The sequence below is a fragment of the Myotis nattereri genome (assembly GCF_964212035.1).
Source record: "Myotis nattereri genome assembly, chromosome: 1".
In the NCBI taxonomy this organism is placed as follows: domain Eukaryota; kingdom Metazoa; phylum Chordata; class Mammalia; order Chiroptera; family Vespertilionidae; genus Myotis; species Myotis nattereri.
Genome location: NC_138075.1, coordinates 22,120,895 through 22,137,411, shown reverse-complemented (window position 1 = coordinate 22,137,411; position 16,517 = coordinate 22,120,895). Strand labels below are relative to the sequence as shown.

Genomic DNA, 16,517 nt, shown 5'->3' with positions numbered 1-16,517 from the left:
AAATCAAGTTTATGGGGATCAGCCACACCCGCTTATTTACAAATAGTCTTTGATGATCCAATAAGCTGCATTGAGTAGTTGTGAGGGAGACCTTCAGGCCACAGAGCCTAAATCATTTACTCTCTGGCCCTTTCCAGATAAAATGTGCACTCCCTTGCACCATAGCATTGAACCAGGGAGATGAAGTCCCCCACGCCCTCAGGGGGCTTAGAGACAATGCCTAGTAGTGCCTGTGAAGTGTTTATTACAACTTTCCCTGCTGGATTCTTTGCTATGAAAAGGGGTTTCTTGTCACTGCTGGGGGTTGTGGTGACACTCACCCACAGTAGGTGAGCTCTGAGAGGGACAAAAAGGGCACCCTTCTGAAGGAACCCAATGTCTCCAAAGGAGCCAACCCTCCACCTGATTGGATGACTGGGGGAGGGGTAAGTGCCCATCAAAAGGGTTGATCAGCCCTGGGGGGCATAGACTCAGGCAGACCTGGCTGAGGCACCTCCCCTGGGGAAAGGGAGTGGGGGGGGGGGGTAGCCTGCTGTGATCAAACATCCCAGTGGTCTGACCTGTCAGGTGGTCAGTTCCCAGCAGGCCTTCTGCTCAGGGTGGGCTTGCTGGCCAGGCCCCTCAGCTTCTCCTTGGACTGGAGTGTGCTGCTGTCTCCGGTTCCTGCATTGAGCAATGGGAGTCTGCCCCTGGAGGTGGAGCCCCTGCCTGTGGCTGGCAGCCAGCCTCTGAGCGCCAGATCTGGCCTGTGAGACCGACCCCACAGTAATGAAAGCCTCTGTTATGCGTGCGGACGTGAGGAGGGGAACATGGAGGAGCCACACGGGGTCCTTTCTAAGCCCTACTTCCTTGGACCCTGTCAGTCTCTCATTCTCAGCAATGACCCTGCCTCCAGCTCCTGGAGAAACCAGAAGCCTCAGAGGGGAACTGCTCAGCTGGTTGCCACCAAACCTATACACTCCCACATCTGCCTGTCTTTCATTCATTATTTGCATAGTTTTTTATAGCTACCTAGGCACTGCTGGAAGCTGTCTCCTCCCCGGCCTCAGGCCTCAACCCTTCCAGGTTTGAATCTGTCTCCTCCCTTCTTCCCAGAGACCCTCCTACCCATTATCTCCTCTCTCTTTATTTTTGCACTCTACTTTCTCTTTCTGTTCATTAGCATTTCAATACATCTAGTATCTCCAGTTAAAAAATAAATATATTTCCCCTCAACCTTCAGTTTCCAGTATCCCCCATCGCTTCCTCCCCTCACTTCTTGTCCCTCCTTATAAGTCTCTGCTGATGCACCTAATCTCTCCTCCTGCCCACGGATTCAACTGCCTCTGGAATCAGGATGACTCCCAACTCTGCAGCTCTTGCCCTCAACTTCTCCGTGAGTTCCAGCTCCTTTAGCATCCAGTGAACATTTCCATAGGGTGTCCCAGAGCGCCCCAAACGCAGCAGGTCCTAATCAGAAGCTGTGTCTCTGCCATCAAATGTTTCTCCTTGTGTTCCCAGTTCATCACCGATTCATTCTTCCAGTGTTTAAGCCAGACATGGGTCTTTTCTTTGACTTTGCTTCCTGCTCCCTGTAATTCCCTTCCCACCCCCCACCTTTCCAACCCAACAGCTTCTCTCCATCGCCCCCTTCTTCTGCCCAGGCCACCACCGACTGCCACGGTTTCTGGAATGCTCTCTCAGCTGCCAGGCCCATCCCCTTGCAGTCTGTTACCTTCAGTGCTGCCAGAGAGACCTTTCCGAACATGGCACTCTTCTGTCTTGTTTGGGTGAAATCAAAGCTCCAGCACATGACGGAGGATCCCCTTTGGGATTGCCCCGCGCTGACCTTGCGGCCTTAGACTTTGCACATAGTCTTCCAGTCTTCTCTTTGCTCCCTGTCCCAACCTCCAGTCCTTATTTTTGTCCATTAGATCTCAAGTTAGCTGGCATTTCCTCCAGGAAGCCTTCTAGGACTTCCTTCGCTCATTTGACACGTGTAGCGCCCCTCCTGGCTGCTCCTGGGATCTCCTAGCACCCCAGCAATACTTACCACACTGTACGGTTATTGCAATTTCTTGTCCAAGTGCCCAAGAAGGTTGCATGCTTTTAAGGAATACATACCTTAATACATACCTTAATACATACCTTGATTTTTCACTGAGCCCCACACCTACCCTCTGTCCCTGGCACAGAGGAAATTCTCAGTGTGTCTGAGTAGAAGGTGATCCCCAAAGTGGCCCCCCATTTTCCCAATGAGGACACACCAAGGAAGTTTGACCTGTTTGTATATATAAACTTTTAGGGATCTAGATAAAATAGTCAAACGTCTATGCATCCCAATATGGGAACCTCTGTTGTGTTGCATATTTTAAGTCACAATGTATAAAACAATATATTTTTTGGAAAACTTTTTCTACTCACATTTTTATTTTTTATCTAAACAATAGACATTTATATTTTCACAGTCCTGGAGGCTGTAAGTTCAAGATCAAGTTCACAGGGCAGGAGGCCTCTCTTCCTAACTTGTAGATGGCCGCTTTCTTACTGTGTCCTCACTGGGTCTTTCTTCTGCGGGCTTCACTGCCCTTTTTTTCCTTTTTTCTGGTTGTCAAATGATCTTTAATTGAAACATTTTCCTTGCGGTTCCTAACTAGCCGGACATCCCACTGCACCACGGTTGATACCATCTATGATGTCCCGAGGTGGCGGCCATCGACATTGCAGCCCACAGACAGGGCCGTCCCCAGGGTCTCCGCAATGGTTCCAGCGAGCTCTCTAGCTGTAGATCAGCGCCGCATCTGTCGGGCGATGCTGGCAATCTGGTCAAGTGGTAGTTCCGCTGTGCTTAATGTGTTTTCGCTTCTTCCTGCCTCTTGGCGGTTCCTTGAGGGCTTTGATGAGGGCAGAGGCAGAAGGCACTACCTCCATCTGGGCCTGTCTGTTCTGAATGGTCAGTATCACTGTAATCCTCAGACCCTTCCAATCACAGGTTGCTTGGGCGATGTCATCACCCACCCTTTTTGGAGACAGGCTCAGGGGGCTGATCTTGGGGATCAGGGCAGACGGGGCACCCACTTCCCCACCGATGCACCTCAGGAATATGACTGATTTTGTGCGGGTTGAACTTCAGCAGCAGGGGGGTGGAGGCAGCTGGTGTCAGCTGAACCCAGATTCAGGACAACCCCAGAAAGTTGCACCTGAGCCTCCTCAGAGCCGAGAGCCGAAAGTCCACCGCCATCTTTAGTCTACCTCTACTTGCGCACTGTAAAGCCAGGCTCATCCAACTTGCCACACAAATCTTTGATGGTGGTGCCGGGGCCTTCTCTCGGGCTACTTTTTTATTAAAATATATTTTATTGATTTTTTACAGAGAGGAAGGGAGAGGGATAGAGAGTTAGAAACATCGATGAGAGAAAAACATCTATCAGCTGCCTCCTGCCACCCTCTACTGGGGATGTGCCCGCAACCAAGGTACATGCCCTTGACTGGACTAGAACCTGGGGCTGGACCCCAACCCTGGGACCCTTCAGTCTGCAGGCTGACGCTCTATCCACTGAGCCAAACCGGCTAGGGCTCTTGGGCTACTTTCGAACCAGTCTTTTAGAGCGGGCTCTCTTCGCTCCCGTTTCAGTTACTTGAGGTCTTACGAGCTGGCTTGGGTGCCATCCCTGCCATTTTATGTTGAGACATACACACAATTCTTTTTTATTCCGAGTCAGTTTACAGTCACGATTTCCACAGTCAGGTCTCTACTGCTTTTGACACTTACCGTCTGCAATTGTGAGATCATATTCTCAGGACTAACTGAGTTTGTGTAAAATTTCCTTACGCCCTTTGTTACTGATTCACGTGGGCGACTGGCACCCATTGCGGTCTTCCCAAATGGGGGCTGTTCAATACAAAGTGGTTGCGTAGCACCTCTAATATGAGTCCCCTGAAGACCGAAGTGTTAAGCAACTTTCTTTTCTAAAGGCCAAGGTGTGGGGAAAGCTCCCACCTTACACATGACCTTATGCGGCAAAGGTTCTGTCCCAGCCAGTGTTCTAGGAGCCAAGATGGAGCAATGGCCTTGGTGGGCTGGGCTCTAGCGAGGAAGGCAGACAGTAAACATGCTAACAAATAAAGAAGCACAAAGACAGACTGAGACAAGTATTTCAAAGGAGAAAAACCAAAGAGACGAAAGGTGATTGAGAGAGGGGGTCTCCGATAGCTGGAGATTTAGGGCAGCCGTGCTAAGAAGGTGACTTTCAAGGTGGGGGTGCATGAAGGTGACTTTCAAGGTGGGACCAGCGCTCAGGCTGAGGAAACAGCAGTGCGTGTCAGGACCGGAAGGAAGGCCCGTGCGGCCGGCCTGTCTGACTGGGGGCAGCGTGGAAGGAGCAGGGGCTGGAGGGAGCCGCGGGCCGTGTGAGTTCCACACCTGGATTTCCTCCAGGTGGAATGACAGCAGGTGACGAATAAATGAACACTGGGTGCAGGGCCGCAGGGGCTGTCAGAGGGTAAGGCCACCCTGTACCCTTCCTCAGGTTCCCAGGGCATGTGGCCAACCTCGCAGGTCACCGGGAGGCCCAGGAGCAGCTCCTGGGTCTGTGACTTAGAGGAGGCGGAGCTGGTGAGACAGAGGCCCTGGCACCCTGCTGCCTCCGTTCACCTGGGGCCCAGACACAGGCTTGGAAGGAAACTCCCGGTGGAGAGGGGCAGGGAGATGATTGATGGGTTATTCTGCCTTGGACCACCTCCAGGCCTTTTGTCCTGGAGGATAAGGCTGGAGGACCTCAGGGGACACAAGACAATGGGGAGTGGGGGGTGTAGCAGAGACAAAGCCAGGAGTGGGTGAAAGTTGGGAGTGGGTACCACTCACCAGGGGGTGACCTTGGGCAAAGATTAGGGTCCTCTGGCCTCAGTTTCCTCATCTGTACAAAGAGAATGAATGAACCCACAAACTCTGGGTGCTGTCTGGAGGGCCCTGAAGGAATGAGAGGAAGAACAAATCTCAATTCCTCTTTTCAGAGACACAGCCACATGCAAGTTAGGGAGACACAGAGGTCAGAGAGGGCCCGGAGGGCTTCCCAGAGGAAGGGCCCTTTAAGCAGGAGTGAAAGGTGAGCTTGTGTAGCCAAAAGAACAGCCAGAGCAGGGCCCAGCAGAGGTGAGCGTGTCTGGCTAAGGAAGTGGGGGCACAGGAAGTGGATGCTGGGCTGGGAAAGCAGTGCCGGCTGGATTTTGAAAGGCTTCCTAGGCTCTGTTAGTGCTACTATTGCAATAACCAGGCTATTGATTAACACATTGTAGACCAGTAGTTTTATTGCTAGCTTTACCCAGTGGCCAGGTAAGTTTCTATTGAATGAGTACGAAAAATGTTTTACATAAATGTAATTACACTGTGTAATATGTAAACATGAGAATTCTCGTGATCTGTCTTAACCAGAGGTCCTCAAACTTTTCAAACAGGGGGCCAGTTCACTGTCCCTCATTCCACACATGCGCACTGCGGGCCCGGGACGAGTCGGCTGCTAAGCAGGACAGGCAGCGGCGGCAAAAACACCCGGCGGGCCGGATAAATGTGTTCGGTGGGCCGCATGTGGCCCGTGGGCCGTAGTCTGAGGACCCCTGTTCTTAACAGAAAAGGAGCAAAGGGGAGGCCAAATATTATAGACACGCCCAGTAAAGGCTGAGTAAAATAGGGAAGGTGCGCTCTGTCAGTGACACCTGGGAGCAGGTCATTGGCCCAGCGTAGGCATGGCCACTACAAGCACAGGACGATTTAATGTATTTCATCTCCTAAACAAAGGGGTTCTCTCTCTTGCTCCTACTTGCTTGTGCTTGACTCCTGGCCTGTGGGAGTCAGCACGCATTCGCCCACATGGCTCACGGCCATGCGGACCCTCACACAGTGCACTAACGGACCATAGCTCGCCTGATGCTCCCCCGGACCCAATCCACCATGAAATTCGAACTCTGAATGCTGGCTTTGCTTTTAGCTCTGCTAGCTCCCCAGCTGCACCTCTGCCAGGACTGGATTAAGGGAAATAGGACTTGGGAAACCCCAAGATGTAATTCCACTCAATGAAAACCACTCATCCCCCCATGGGGCCTCTGGAAATGCTTAATCCAGTGGCACCCCAAGAACCCCATTCCCACTAGCAACGGAGAAAGAGCCTACGTTTCTCCGATAACATTAGGAAGAGTATCTATAATAATAAAAGCATAATATGCTAATTAGACCGGATGTCCTTCCGGACAAAGCCCCTGGGGCTTCGAGGGAAGCCCCGTCCGGGTGCCAGAGGGAAGCCGGTGCCAGCAGCTGGGGGAAGGAAGGCCTACTCTTGCACGAATTTTGTGCACCAGGCCTCTAGTAGAGTAATATTTCAATGTGCGGGTCACTTCACCTGGCTCAGAATCCCAGCCTTATAGTCTCTTAGTTGTGTTAACTTGGGCAAGTTCCTTAGTTTCTCTGGGCCTTGATGTCCTTGTTAAGAAAATGGGGTTAATGGGACTAATGAACAGTTCCTGCTCCTGGAATGTTATTGCAGAAGTCAAGTGAGACACACTTGTAAAATGTTTAGCTTCGTGCCTGGCATATGATAACCATTAAACGAATAGTAATTGTTTCTGTTATTTGTGCTTGGCAACAGGAAGCCACTGAATGTTTTTGAGTAGGGAATGAACCAAATCTTTTTTTTAAAAAAAACAAACAAACAACAATCGTTCTTTTATTGATTTCTTTTAGAGAGAGAGGAAGGGAGAGGGAGAGAGAGAGAGAAACACCAATGATGGGCTGCCTCCTGCACGCCCCTTACCGAGGATCAAGCCCACAACCCACCCAGCATGTGCCCGACCCTGACCAGGAATTGAACCGGTGACCTCCTGGTTCACACTCAACCACTGGGCCACACCGGCTGGGCCCAAATCTCCTTTTAGCAAGATGGTCTGAATTTGGGGGAGCCTGGGGGCAGAGAAACCTGTGAGGAGGCGATTTAACTGTCCAGCGAAGAGATGTGGTTCAGTCCACTTAGAAAGGCCCCACGCGGGACCGCGGCCGAAGGTTAAAGGAGAGGGCAGGCTCGAGAGACTTTGACAGTGGAGTCAGGATAAAAAGAACACTGGCTCCTAGATTACTAGTCTCGGCTCCTGGGGAGATAGTGAGGCCATCAGGGAAAGAAACCCAGAAAGAAGGCTTTTGCTGGTGGAAGGGGTCAGGCAGGGAGGAAGGGGCTGGGGCCACGGATAAAGCTGGGCACGTGCTGAATTTGATCAGTTCACAGGACTTACCCTGGAGAGTTGGAAAATGGGCTCTTCCAGGGCTGTGGTTCTCAGAGCCCGGTCCCCAGGCTTCACCCGGGACCCTCTTAGAAATGCCAATTTCTGGCTCCTCCCAGACTTGGTGAATCTGAGGGGGGGAGGGGGGTAACATGCCCTCCTGGAGAGCTTATTTGTGGGAAAGCTGTTCAGAAGAAGGGGGGGCGGAAAGGGTAGGATTGGGGGGAGGGGGGTGGTGTAGGAGCCTTGAAGGAGATTTGAGTACAAGATTTCATCAGTTCTTTGTTTGTTTTTAATTAAATTTATTGGGTTGACACTGGTCAACATGAACATATAGGTTTCAGGTGGGTTTCTATGTTACAAGATCTATATGTGTACGTGTGCCCACCACCCAAAGTCAGATCTTTTTCTGTCACCTTCTATTAGGACCCCCCCTCGCTCTGGCACCCCCCACACTGCTGTTTGTGTGCACAAGTTTCAGTTTTATGTCCCACCTAGAGATTTCATCAGCCCTAAGATGCACATTCTCTCCACGTAGCATCTCTGAGTCGGCTGTGCACTGTCCGCCAGGTGCAGCTATGTGGCTGTCACTGCCCTCACATGCGCATTAAAGCTGGCAGGAAGGGGCCAGTGACCTGGCAGGAAACCCCGGACAGCCATGGACACATTTAAGAAGCATAGCTCCCCCGTTAGCAGAGAGGACGATTCTGCAGGAAAACAGGAAAAGGATGGCTTTGATAAAAAATGATTCCGAAGAGCCCTGGCCGGTGTGCTCAGTGGTTAGAGCGTCTGTCCATGCACTGAAGGGTTTCGGGTTTGATTCCCAGTCAAGGGCATCTACATGGGTTGCAGGTTCCATCCCTGGCCCAGTTGGGGCATTCAAGGGAGGCAACCAATCAATGTGTCTCTCACACTGATGTCTCTTTTTCTCTCTCTCTCTCTCTCTCTCTCTCTCTCTCTCTCTCTCTCTCTCTCTCTCCCTCCCTCTCTTCCTTCCTCTCTCTCTGAAAATCAATGGGAAAAAATGTCCTCTGGTGAGGATTAACAACAACAACAACAAAATGATTCTCTTTCTCCTATTTTCTCTTTCATGTACATACAAGAATGCTATATGATCAAACTTGTATCTAAATCTCAAAGAGCTCTTTTAATCAGAAATGAAAATGCCAGTGGCAAGGAAGCACAGTCCTGGTTTGATTGGCAGGTTTTTTTTAATTTCTTTCTCAGTGATACATAAAACAATGCTGCAGTCTTATCACTCAAAGCATCTTGGATAAGATGTGATAGAGAGGCGGTCAGAGATGTTGCAAGACCCCGCAGGGAGAAGGGAGGCGGGGTCTAAGAGAGGAGTGGGTTTGAAGAGGTGTGAGTGGTGTCTGCGGCTTCAGGAGGGACCAGGACAGGGAGGACCGTGAGCAAGGGGTGGCCTTTGGCACCTGGGAGGTCACCTTTGTATTCTAGGGTTCTGTGGGTGCGGTTTTTGCTTTCAATTCGTTTGCTTTGACCAGCAGGTATTTTCAGGTGCCGGGCACTGTGCTTGGGATACAAACAGGAAGGACCTAGTGACCTCTATCTCCAACGAGCACACAGTTCAGAAGGGAGGGCAACAAGCGAAACCCTGATTACGAGACACTAAGCTAGTTAGTTGTTTGAGGTGTGTTTCGGGGGTGGTGGGGGTGGGGGTGGGTGATGGATGAGGCCGTAGGGGCAGGTGAGCTTACCTGGGAAGAGTGAAGTGTGAGGCCCGAGGCTGCAAGGATGGAGGCTGCCAGGAGGAGTTCCAGGTAGAGGGAGGGACGAGGGCTGGGAGGCTCCATGTGGTTTCCTGGAGCCTCCAAACTGGGAGCTTATGAAGGGGGAGATCAGGGTGGACGGGTCAGAGGTGGCCAGTTCACAAAGGGCCTGCTAGGCTCTGCCCTGGGGGTTAGATGTCAGTCTTGACACAGTGAGGAGCAGTGGAACATGCACACAAGTTTAAGAAGTAAATGGAAGTGTCAATTCGATAATGAAACATAACTGTCCCTGGCCCTAGCCATTCTCTCTCCCCCTCCATGATCAAGAGTTAGCCATTTAAACGTGATCTTTCGCCCGGCCGGTATGGCTCAGCTGGTTGAGCATTGTCCCATGCACCAGGACCTCGCTGCTGAGTCTTGAGTCTTCAACATCTGAGGCTTTCTGAGGTTCTACAGGACAAAGGGCTTAGTTCTTCTTCTTCTTTTTTTAAAAATATTTTTATTGATTTCAGAGAGGAAGGGAGAGGGAGAGAGAGATAGAAACATCAATGTTGAGAGAGAATCATTGATCGGCTGCCTCCTGCACTCCCTGCACGGGGGATCGAGCCCTCAACCTGGGCTTGTGCTCTGACTGGGAATTGAACCGTGACCTCCCGGTTCATAGGTTGACGCTCAACCATTGAGCCATGCCGACCGGGCCTTAGTTCTTATCTGGATCCCCCTCCTTAGCGACTTTGGTTTCTGCGTCCTCCATTCTTCTGTGACAGTTCTCACTCTGGTTCTGCCCTGTGGTGGGCTTTGGGGGAGGCCCGCAGGCAGTTTCAGTGAGCCATGAAGAACCAGAGGTCCCTCGACGGATCCTGCACAGGAAAGTTATTACTGTGCCCCGTAGGCAGGTGGAAAGGGAGATGGAGACAGAGGAGGCTAGCACATGAGGAGGTGAGGCGTTGAAACTAGCCAAGGTAGAGGGGAGGGAGGGAGGGAATATCAGGGGAGGGGGATAAAAAGGCTCTTAGAAATAGCCAGGATGCCGCCTCAGTGTCTGACCTGGGTGATGGTGTGGCCAGTGGCCCCTTTGCTAAGACAAGGAGCAGAGCAAGAGGAACTTGCTGGATGAGGATGGGTGCAGTGTGAGGAGCCCAAGGGATTTGTAGATGGAAATAAGCAGCAGGTAGATGGGTAGGGGTGTGAAGCACAGGCAGGGAGACTGGCTGCCCATCCTCACCAGCTCCCGGATAGGCGAAGCCCGTGGCAGGAATGAGATCATGCGGCCACTGGGGAAGGGGGAGGGGAGGGAGGAGAGCTGAGGACAGTGGACCACACAGAGGGGAAGAGATCGTCTCTGGCCTCCAGGAGGGCGATGGAGAAGGGAGTGGAACCAAGGCCTGCCAGCCCAGCCTGCTCACGCCAGCAGCTTAAAGTGTGGCCGTTCAGGCTCTGGGGTTAGGCCCTCCCCAGCCCGCAGTCCCCGACAGCCATTTACCTAAGCTCAACAGCTCCATCCCTGAGCCCCAGGAGAGGACCACTGCTCCCTGCCCTTGTTCAAGGTCAGAAGCTGCTGCTGGGGGACGGCCCTGGCATTCCTTCTCCTGAGGCGCAGGATCAAAGAGAGTTGATGGTGGCGATTTCCCCTCTGCGTCAAGGTCACAGAAATCCAGGTCAGGTTCTGGGCGTTCCTGCCTCCCTCCCACAGGCACACAGGGCATCAGTTCTGAGGTCTGGCTGTGGGAGGCACAACTTCATGTTCTCAGGTGTCACAATGGTGGCTCGCTTCAGGTGGCACGGGGAAAAGACTTACCCAGTTTCCTGCCTGTGTGCGCCCTGGCAGCCCTGCCTGGATGTAAAATAGCCTGGTAACCTTGAATGCGTGCGTGACCGTGTGCAGACGTCATGGAGCCCTTTACGTGCTTCTGTCAACGAATCTGCACAATTTTATGAGATGGGAACCTGTGCCCATTTAACAGATGAGGAAACTGGGGCCCAGAGAGGTTATGTGACTTGCCTGCCTGCAGTGGAGTCTGCATATGTCTATAGTGGGCACACTTCCAAGTTAGAACCCTGAATTTTGTTTGTTTTTGATTTCTTTATTGTTGAAAGTATTACATAAGTTTCCTTTTACCCACTGACCTCTCGCCGGTCACTCCTACCCCCCAGCACATGCCCCTGCTGTCTGTATCCATTAGTTATGCTTATATGTATGCATATAAGTCCGTTGGGAGAACCCTGAATTTATGCCATTGACCGTGACCCTGTCCTATGAGAGTCCACCCCCAAACCTGAGCTTGGGTGGGGGGTGGCGATGATGATGATGATGTGCATGTGTGTGTGTGTGTGTGTGTGTGTGTGTGTGTGTGTGTGTGTGTGAGAGAGAGAGAGAGAGAGAGAGAGAGAGAGACCTCTCTCTGCTCTGGAGCTCTCCTAGACTGCCCTCAAGAGACCACAGGAATTCCGATGAATTAATCTCATCACTTTATCGAGGAGGCACTTACAGAAATTACAAGGCCACCAGCCTGGCTTCTCTGGCAGTCAGCCGCTGGGCCCATAAAACAAATTGAAAGGAACAAAAATAAATAAATAAAGTTAGGAATCTCTCTCTCTCTCACACACACACACACACACACACACACACACACACACACACACGTGTGCGCCTGGATCACTGAGTTCCAGGAACTGGTAACTGGGCAGAGCAGCGGGGTATTGAGGCTGGAGACAGGGGTGGGTGGGGGCCAGATTCTACAGAGCTTCTAAGCCTGGGTAGACTTGGGTAAATTAGTTTAAGTATAGGGTTTATCTTTTAAATTTTACCATCTTATCAAATATTGAAATTATTTCCCAAGAAGCCAGAGTGACCTAAGAAATGGATAAGGTTTAGGCAGTACAGGAGGGGCACATGGAATCTTAATTCCTTCCCTTCCTGTCCTCTCTCATCCCAGCACTGTCCCCTGCAGGAAATGGGATGGGAAAGGTGGGGGGAGAGAGAGGGGGAGGGAGAGAGAGATCTTAAGCTACCCTGGGCAAATCCAACCTCTTTGAGCCTCAGTTTCCTCACCTCAGAATGGGGCTAAGAGCGCTCACCGAACCGCTGTGAGTACTCGGTACCCAGTCAGGCACTTTGTCGTTGGGACTCAATCCTTTCATCACTTCCAAGCACTCTGTGGGTGGTGGAACCTGGCTCGTGCGTGCTCTCTGAAAATCCAATCGTAAATGATTTCCATATGTCACTGCGGAGATGGAGGTACACTGAAGCCTGAGGACACCCCCGCAGGGAGTTCTGATGTCCCAGCCCAGTGGGTGACTATTCTTCAAAGCTGTGGGTGCCGGGCCCACCCAGACTCCGGAACTGGAGTCTCCATATGTAAGAGAGTTGGACACATTTTGGCAAGTACCTCAGAGCACCTTCTTTGAGAACCACTGCCCTGGGGGAACCTCGGCGTGGTGGGTGGTGTAGGTCTGGCCGGTTAGTCCCCGTCCAGTCTCTGGCCGGTGGGTGGGGGCCCAGCAGGGCACCTGGCAACGCTGTCTGTCTGCTTACAGGGAACATCGAATACAGCTGCCCGGCCACCAACGAGTGTGAGATCACCAAGCGGAGGCGGAAGTCCTGCCAGGCCTGCCGCTTCATGAAATGCCTCAAAGTGGGCATGCTGAAGGAAGGTAAGAGGCCCGCCCGCGAAGCTCACCCGGGCCGGGGTCCGGCCCTTCTCCCTGGGCGTCCCAGGGTGCCCGCAAGCTGGGGATGGCCCCAGGCCAGCGCATGTGCACACGGTTCCGGGTCCCCAGACCCTAGAAGTCCCTCTGTGCATCCCCAGTTAAGACCTGCCCCCTGGAGTGCCCATCCTCCCTCTCACACACCCGGTAAGCAAGCTCACAGCCTCCAGCCCCGCCTCACTCTCCACTCCTAAAGGAGACCGGGCAGGGGGCAGGGGCAGGGGCCGGCCTGGCTCAATGGTTGAGCATCGACCTATGAGCTAGGAGGTCGCGGTTTGATTCCCGATTGGGGCACACGTCTGGGTTATGGGCTCAGTCCCCAGTGGGGCGGAAGGGGGCGGCTGTCTGCGGGAGGCAGCCAATCAATGGTTTTCTCTCATCATTGATGTTTCTCTCTCGCCCTCTCTCTTCTGCTCTGAGATGGGCCTGGGGAACTGGCTTGGCCGCTCTGCAGAAGGCCCCTGGGAGAGGCAGGCTTGAGATGCCGTTTCAGCTCCCAGGAGCCCATGGAGTGTGGGGGTGCAGAGATCACAGCATTAAGGCTCGGGGTGGCTTTAAGGCTCGTGTCACCTGCGAAGGGACAGCCTCTGCTTCCCCGCAGGCGGACGGGACATTGCTGTCACCTCGAGGATCCTTTCCCCTTCCCGTCCCCTCCTCCCCGTCCTCTCACTTCACCCCCCTTTCCCTTCCCTTCGCCCCTCTTTCTCGGGAGCTGTGCCGTCCAACGTGCGCCGTGAGCCGTGGGCTCTGAGTGTAAAGTACACGCCTGATTTCCAAGATCACGAGGGTGAGAAGAGGGTAAAACGGCGGAGTAATAAGCACTGTTCGGGGCCTGTTGGCCGTGCTGTGGCTACCGGGTTCCGTTCCAGGTACAGCAGCCCCCCTGCCACCACACTGACAGCCTGGTGGTGGCTCTCAGTGTCAGGTCTTGGACACGAGCAAAAAGAAAAAAAAAAGCGTAGTGATAATGTTTAAATCACGAGCGCACGTTGGGGTGATAAATTCTGCGTACGCTGGGTCAAACAAGCATATTAGGATGTGAACGTCACCTTCTTGTTGCCCGCTTCAGTGGGGCTGCTAGGACGTGTAAGGGGGCATGTGGTTCTCGTTATTTGGACAGACAGCGCTGGTCCAGGTCTCATCACCTTCCCTGTCGATCGGCTCAGATTGACGACTCTTGTGGGTACCACTGTTGGGGAATGGGCAGTGTGTGTGTGTGTTTCTCTCCTTCCCTGGCTTTCAAGGGGAGCCAGTGAAAATCCTTACAGGCCGGCTTTTTTATGATTTTGGGCCCTGGGATCCTTCCAGAAGCGGGAAGGGCAGGAAGAGAGGTGTGGGCTGATGAAAGGGGAAGGGGAGGGGATGGGAGGGAGAAGGGAGGGCAGGACTGGAATGCACTCCCTCCCCAGGAGGGTCTCTGGAACCAGCCCAGCCTTTAAGAGCCCCAGGGCACCCCTCCCATGCTGCCCTCCAGGCACCCTCAGGGGAAGAGGACCTGAATGGAAGATGCTTTGCCGGTAGATGGCTTGGATGGGCTTGTGTTGTGGAAATAAGAGGCCCCTCCCTGTTTTCCATCCCGGTGCCCCCTCCACACCTCAGCTCAGCCTAGGCCTTCATCTGTAAGACAGAAGCTCTTTTTTTGTTTTACTTTTTTTTTTTATTGCTTAAAGTATTACAAAGAGTATTACATATGTCTCCTCCCCCCCCCCCTTGACAATCCCCTGGCCTCCCCTACCCCCCAGTGTCTTATGTCCATTGGTTATGCTTATATGCATGCATACAGTCCTTCGGTTGATCTCTTACCCACCCCCCCCCCCCCCTGCCCTCCCACCCTCCCTAGCCTTCCTGCTGTAGTTTGACAGTCTGTTCAAGGCAGCTCTGCCTCTGTATCTATTTTTGTTTAAAAGTTTATAATGGTCTTTATTATCTAGAAATGAGTGAGATCATGTGGTATTTTTCCTTCATTGACTGGCTTATTTCACTTAGCATAAGACAGAAGCTCTTGAAACAGTTCCTCCACTAGCCCTGTGTCTACGTAGCACGAGGCCTTTTAATTGCCGTCCTCTTTACTCGCTTCTTTTAACCCCTCTGAGATGGAGACGGCCAGCCGGACTTCACTGGGGGATCAAGTGGAGAAACAGCCCTCTTTCTAGATTAAAAATGCGCTGTATTGGACCAATCCCCCCGACCCCCACCCCCGTAAATAGCCCTGTGGTTAGTCCAGGACGTAGGTATGTAGGACTCGGAACAGGGCACAGAGGCGGCAGCCGGGCCATTGGAGGCTGTTGGCAGGAGCGGGCAGGTGTGCAGAGGTCAACCGCCTGGGGTCCAGCCTGGAGAGGCCCTTCCAGGAGCTCTGCCTGGAGGAGGAAGGGCGGCCACCAGAACACTGCCCTCCCCACCGCTTCCCCAGCGCTGGCAGTTCTAAGCCCAACGGGGAAAGATGCCACAGAGGCTCCCCGTGTGGACAAAGCCGAGCCCCTTTCTGTCCCGCCTCGCAGTGCAGAGCCTTGGCGAGACCCTGGGATCTGCATCTCCGCGGGGACCGGCCCCTCCGGAGCTGTGTGCCGTGCTGAGGAGCCGGCGTCCTTGCCAGGCAGGGGCTCTTGGCAGCTGCCCTGCTCCTGCTTTTGTTTGGGTGTCCCCGCCTCGCCTCCTGGGCAGGAGCCCAGACCCCCGGGACCAGCACCGGCCCCCTGCCTCCTCCTGTTTCCCTCTGGCCCTGACCTGACTGAAAGGCAAGCCAGCCTTCCCCGGAGCTGCTCCCTCTCTAAGATCCCACAGTGGGCCTCAGGCGTGGGGGTGGTGTGGGGCTGGGGTCCTGGGTCTTGGCGGGAGGGGCTGGGGAAGAGGAGGTGTGGATGCCAGCCTTCACCCTCCCCCCCCCTCCCCCGCCCCATCTCACCTACACATCTGAACCCTGTTCCCCTCCTCTATGCTGCAGCTCGGATGCCTTTTACAGGCTTCCCTTTCTTTTTTAATTTTAATTTATTTTAAAATATATTTTTATTGATTTCAGAGAGGAAGGGAGGAGAGAGATGGAAACATCAATGATAGAGAAGCATTGATTGGCTGCCTTCTGCACGCCCCCTATTGGGGATCGAGCCTGCAATCCAGGCATGTCCCCTGACCAGGAATGAAACTGTGGCCTCCTGGCTCATAGGTCGACACTCCACCACTGAGCATGGCCCTTTCTTTTTTAAAATCCTCACCCGAGGACATGCTTAGAGAGAGAGAGAGAGAGAGAGAGAGAGAGAGAGGCATTGATGTGAGAAACATTGACCAGCTGTCTGCCCCACATGTGCCCCCACCAGGAATGGAACCTGCATGTGCCCTGGCTGGGAGTCTAATGGAACCAGCAACCCTTTGGTGCACAGGACAACGCTCAACCCATTGAGCTACTCTGGCTGGGCAGCAGGTTCCCTTTCTTAAGTAGCATAACCCGAGAGGCTGCCGGTGATCTGGGGGGTCCAGCAGCTGCTGGGAGAGGTCAGGCATGGCTTCCGCTGGCTCAGCCTCTACCTGGAGGCTGCTGTTGGCCCTGGAATCCATGACAGTGGAATGTGGGTGATGTCCATGGTTCTGTCTTGCTTTAAGCAAACCCAGAATATAAACATCTGTATTTTTGGGGGTAGGGGTGGGGGAGGGGTTATTCTCTTTATAAAGAATTGAATACAGACTCTCACCAGGTTAGGAGTTGGTGCTGTGTCCTCCTCCTGGCTCTGGGTATTCTTGCTCTTCGTATTATTCTCATGCTCCCGGGCCTCCATTTCTTCACCTGCAGAGCAGCGATGTTGAAACCGGCTCTCCAACCCTAACCAGTTTGGCTCAGTG

The 16,517-nt window shown here is 53.0% G+C and overlaps 1 protein-coding gene and 1 pseudogene across 4 annotated transcripts in view; one reads left to right on the top strand and one right to left on the bottom strand.

Annotated features, from left to right (window-relative positions):
* Positions 1-16,517, top strand: part of ESRRB (estrogen related receptor beta) — a gene marked incomplete at both ends in the record, with an annotated part of 164,257 nt that overhangs the window by 113,990 nt on the left and 33,750 nt on the right. For 2 of the 3 annotated variants that reach the window (XM_081111070.1, XM_081111071.1), the window contains one exon: positions 12,513-12,629. The exons of the other annotated variant lie outside the window; for it this stretch is intronic. In XM_081111070.1, coding sequence (XP_080967196.1) covers positions 12,513-12,629 — 117 coding nt within the window. The remainder of the gene's footprint in view (positions 1-12,512; positions 12,630-16,517) is intronic. 3 annotated transcript variants of the gene reach the window in all.
* On the bottom strand, positions 2,629-3,220 carry LOC308526651 (large ribosomal subunit protein uL11-like; annotated as a pseudogene). Its single transcript has 2 exons — positions 3,180-3,220; positions 2,629-3,106 (listed from the first exon to the last, which is right to left on the bottom strand). The product of its transcript is annotated as a large ribosomal subunit protein uL11-like (transcript).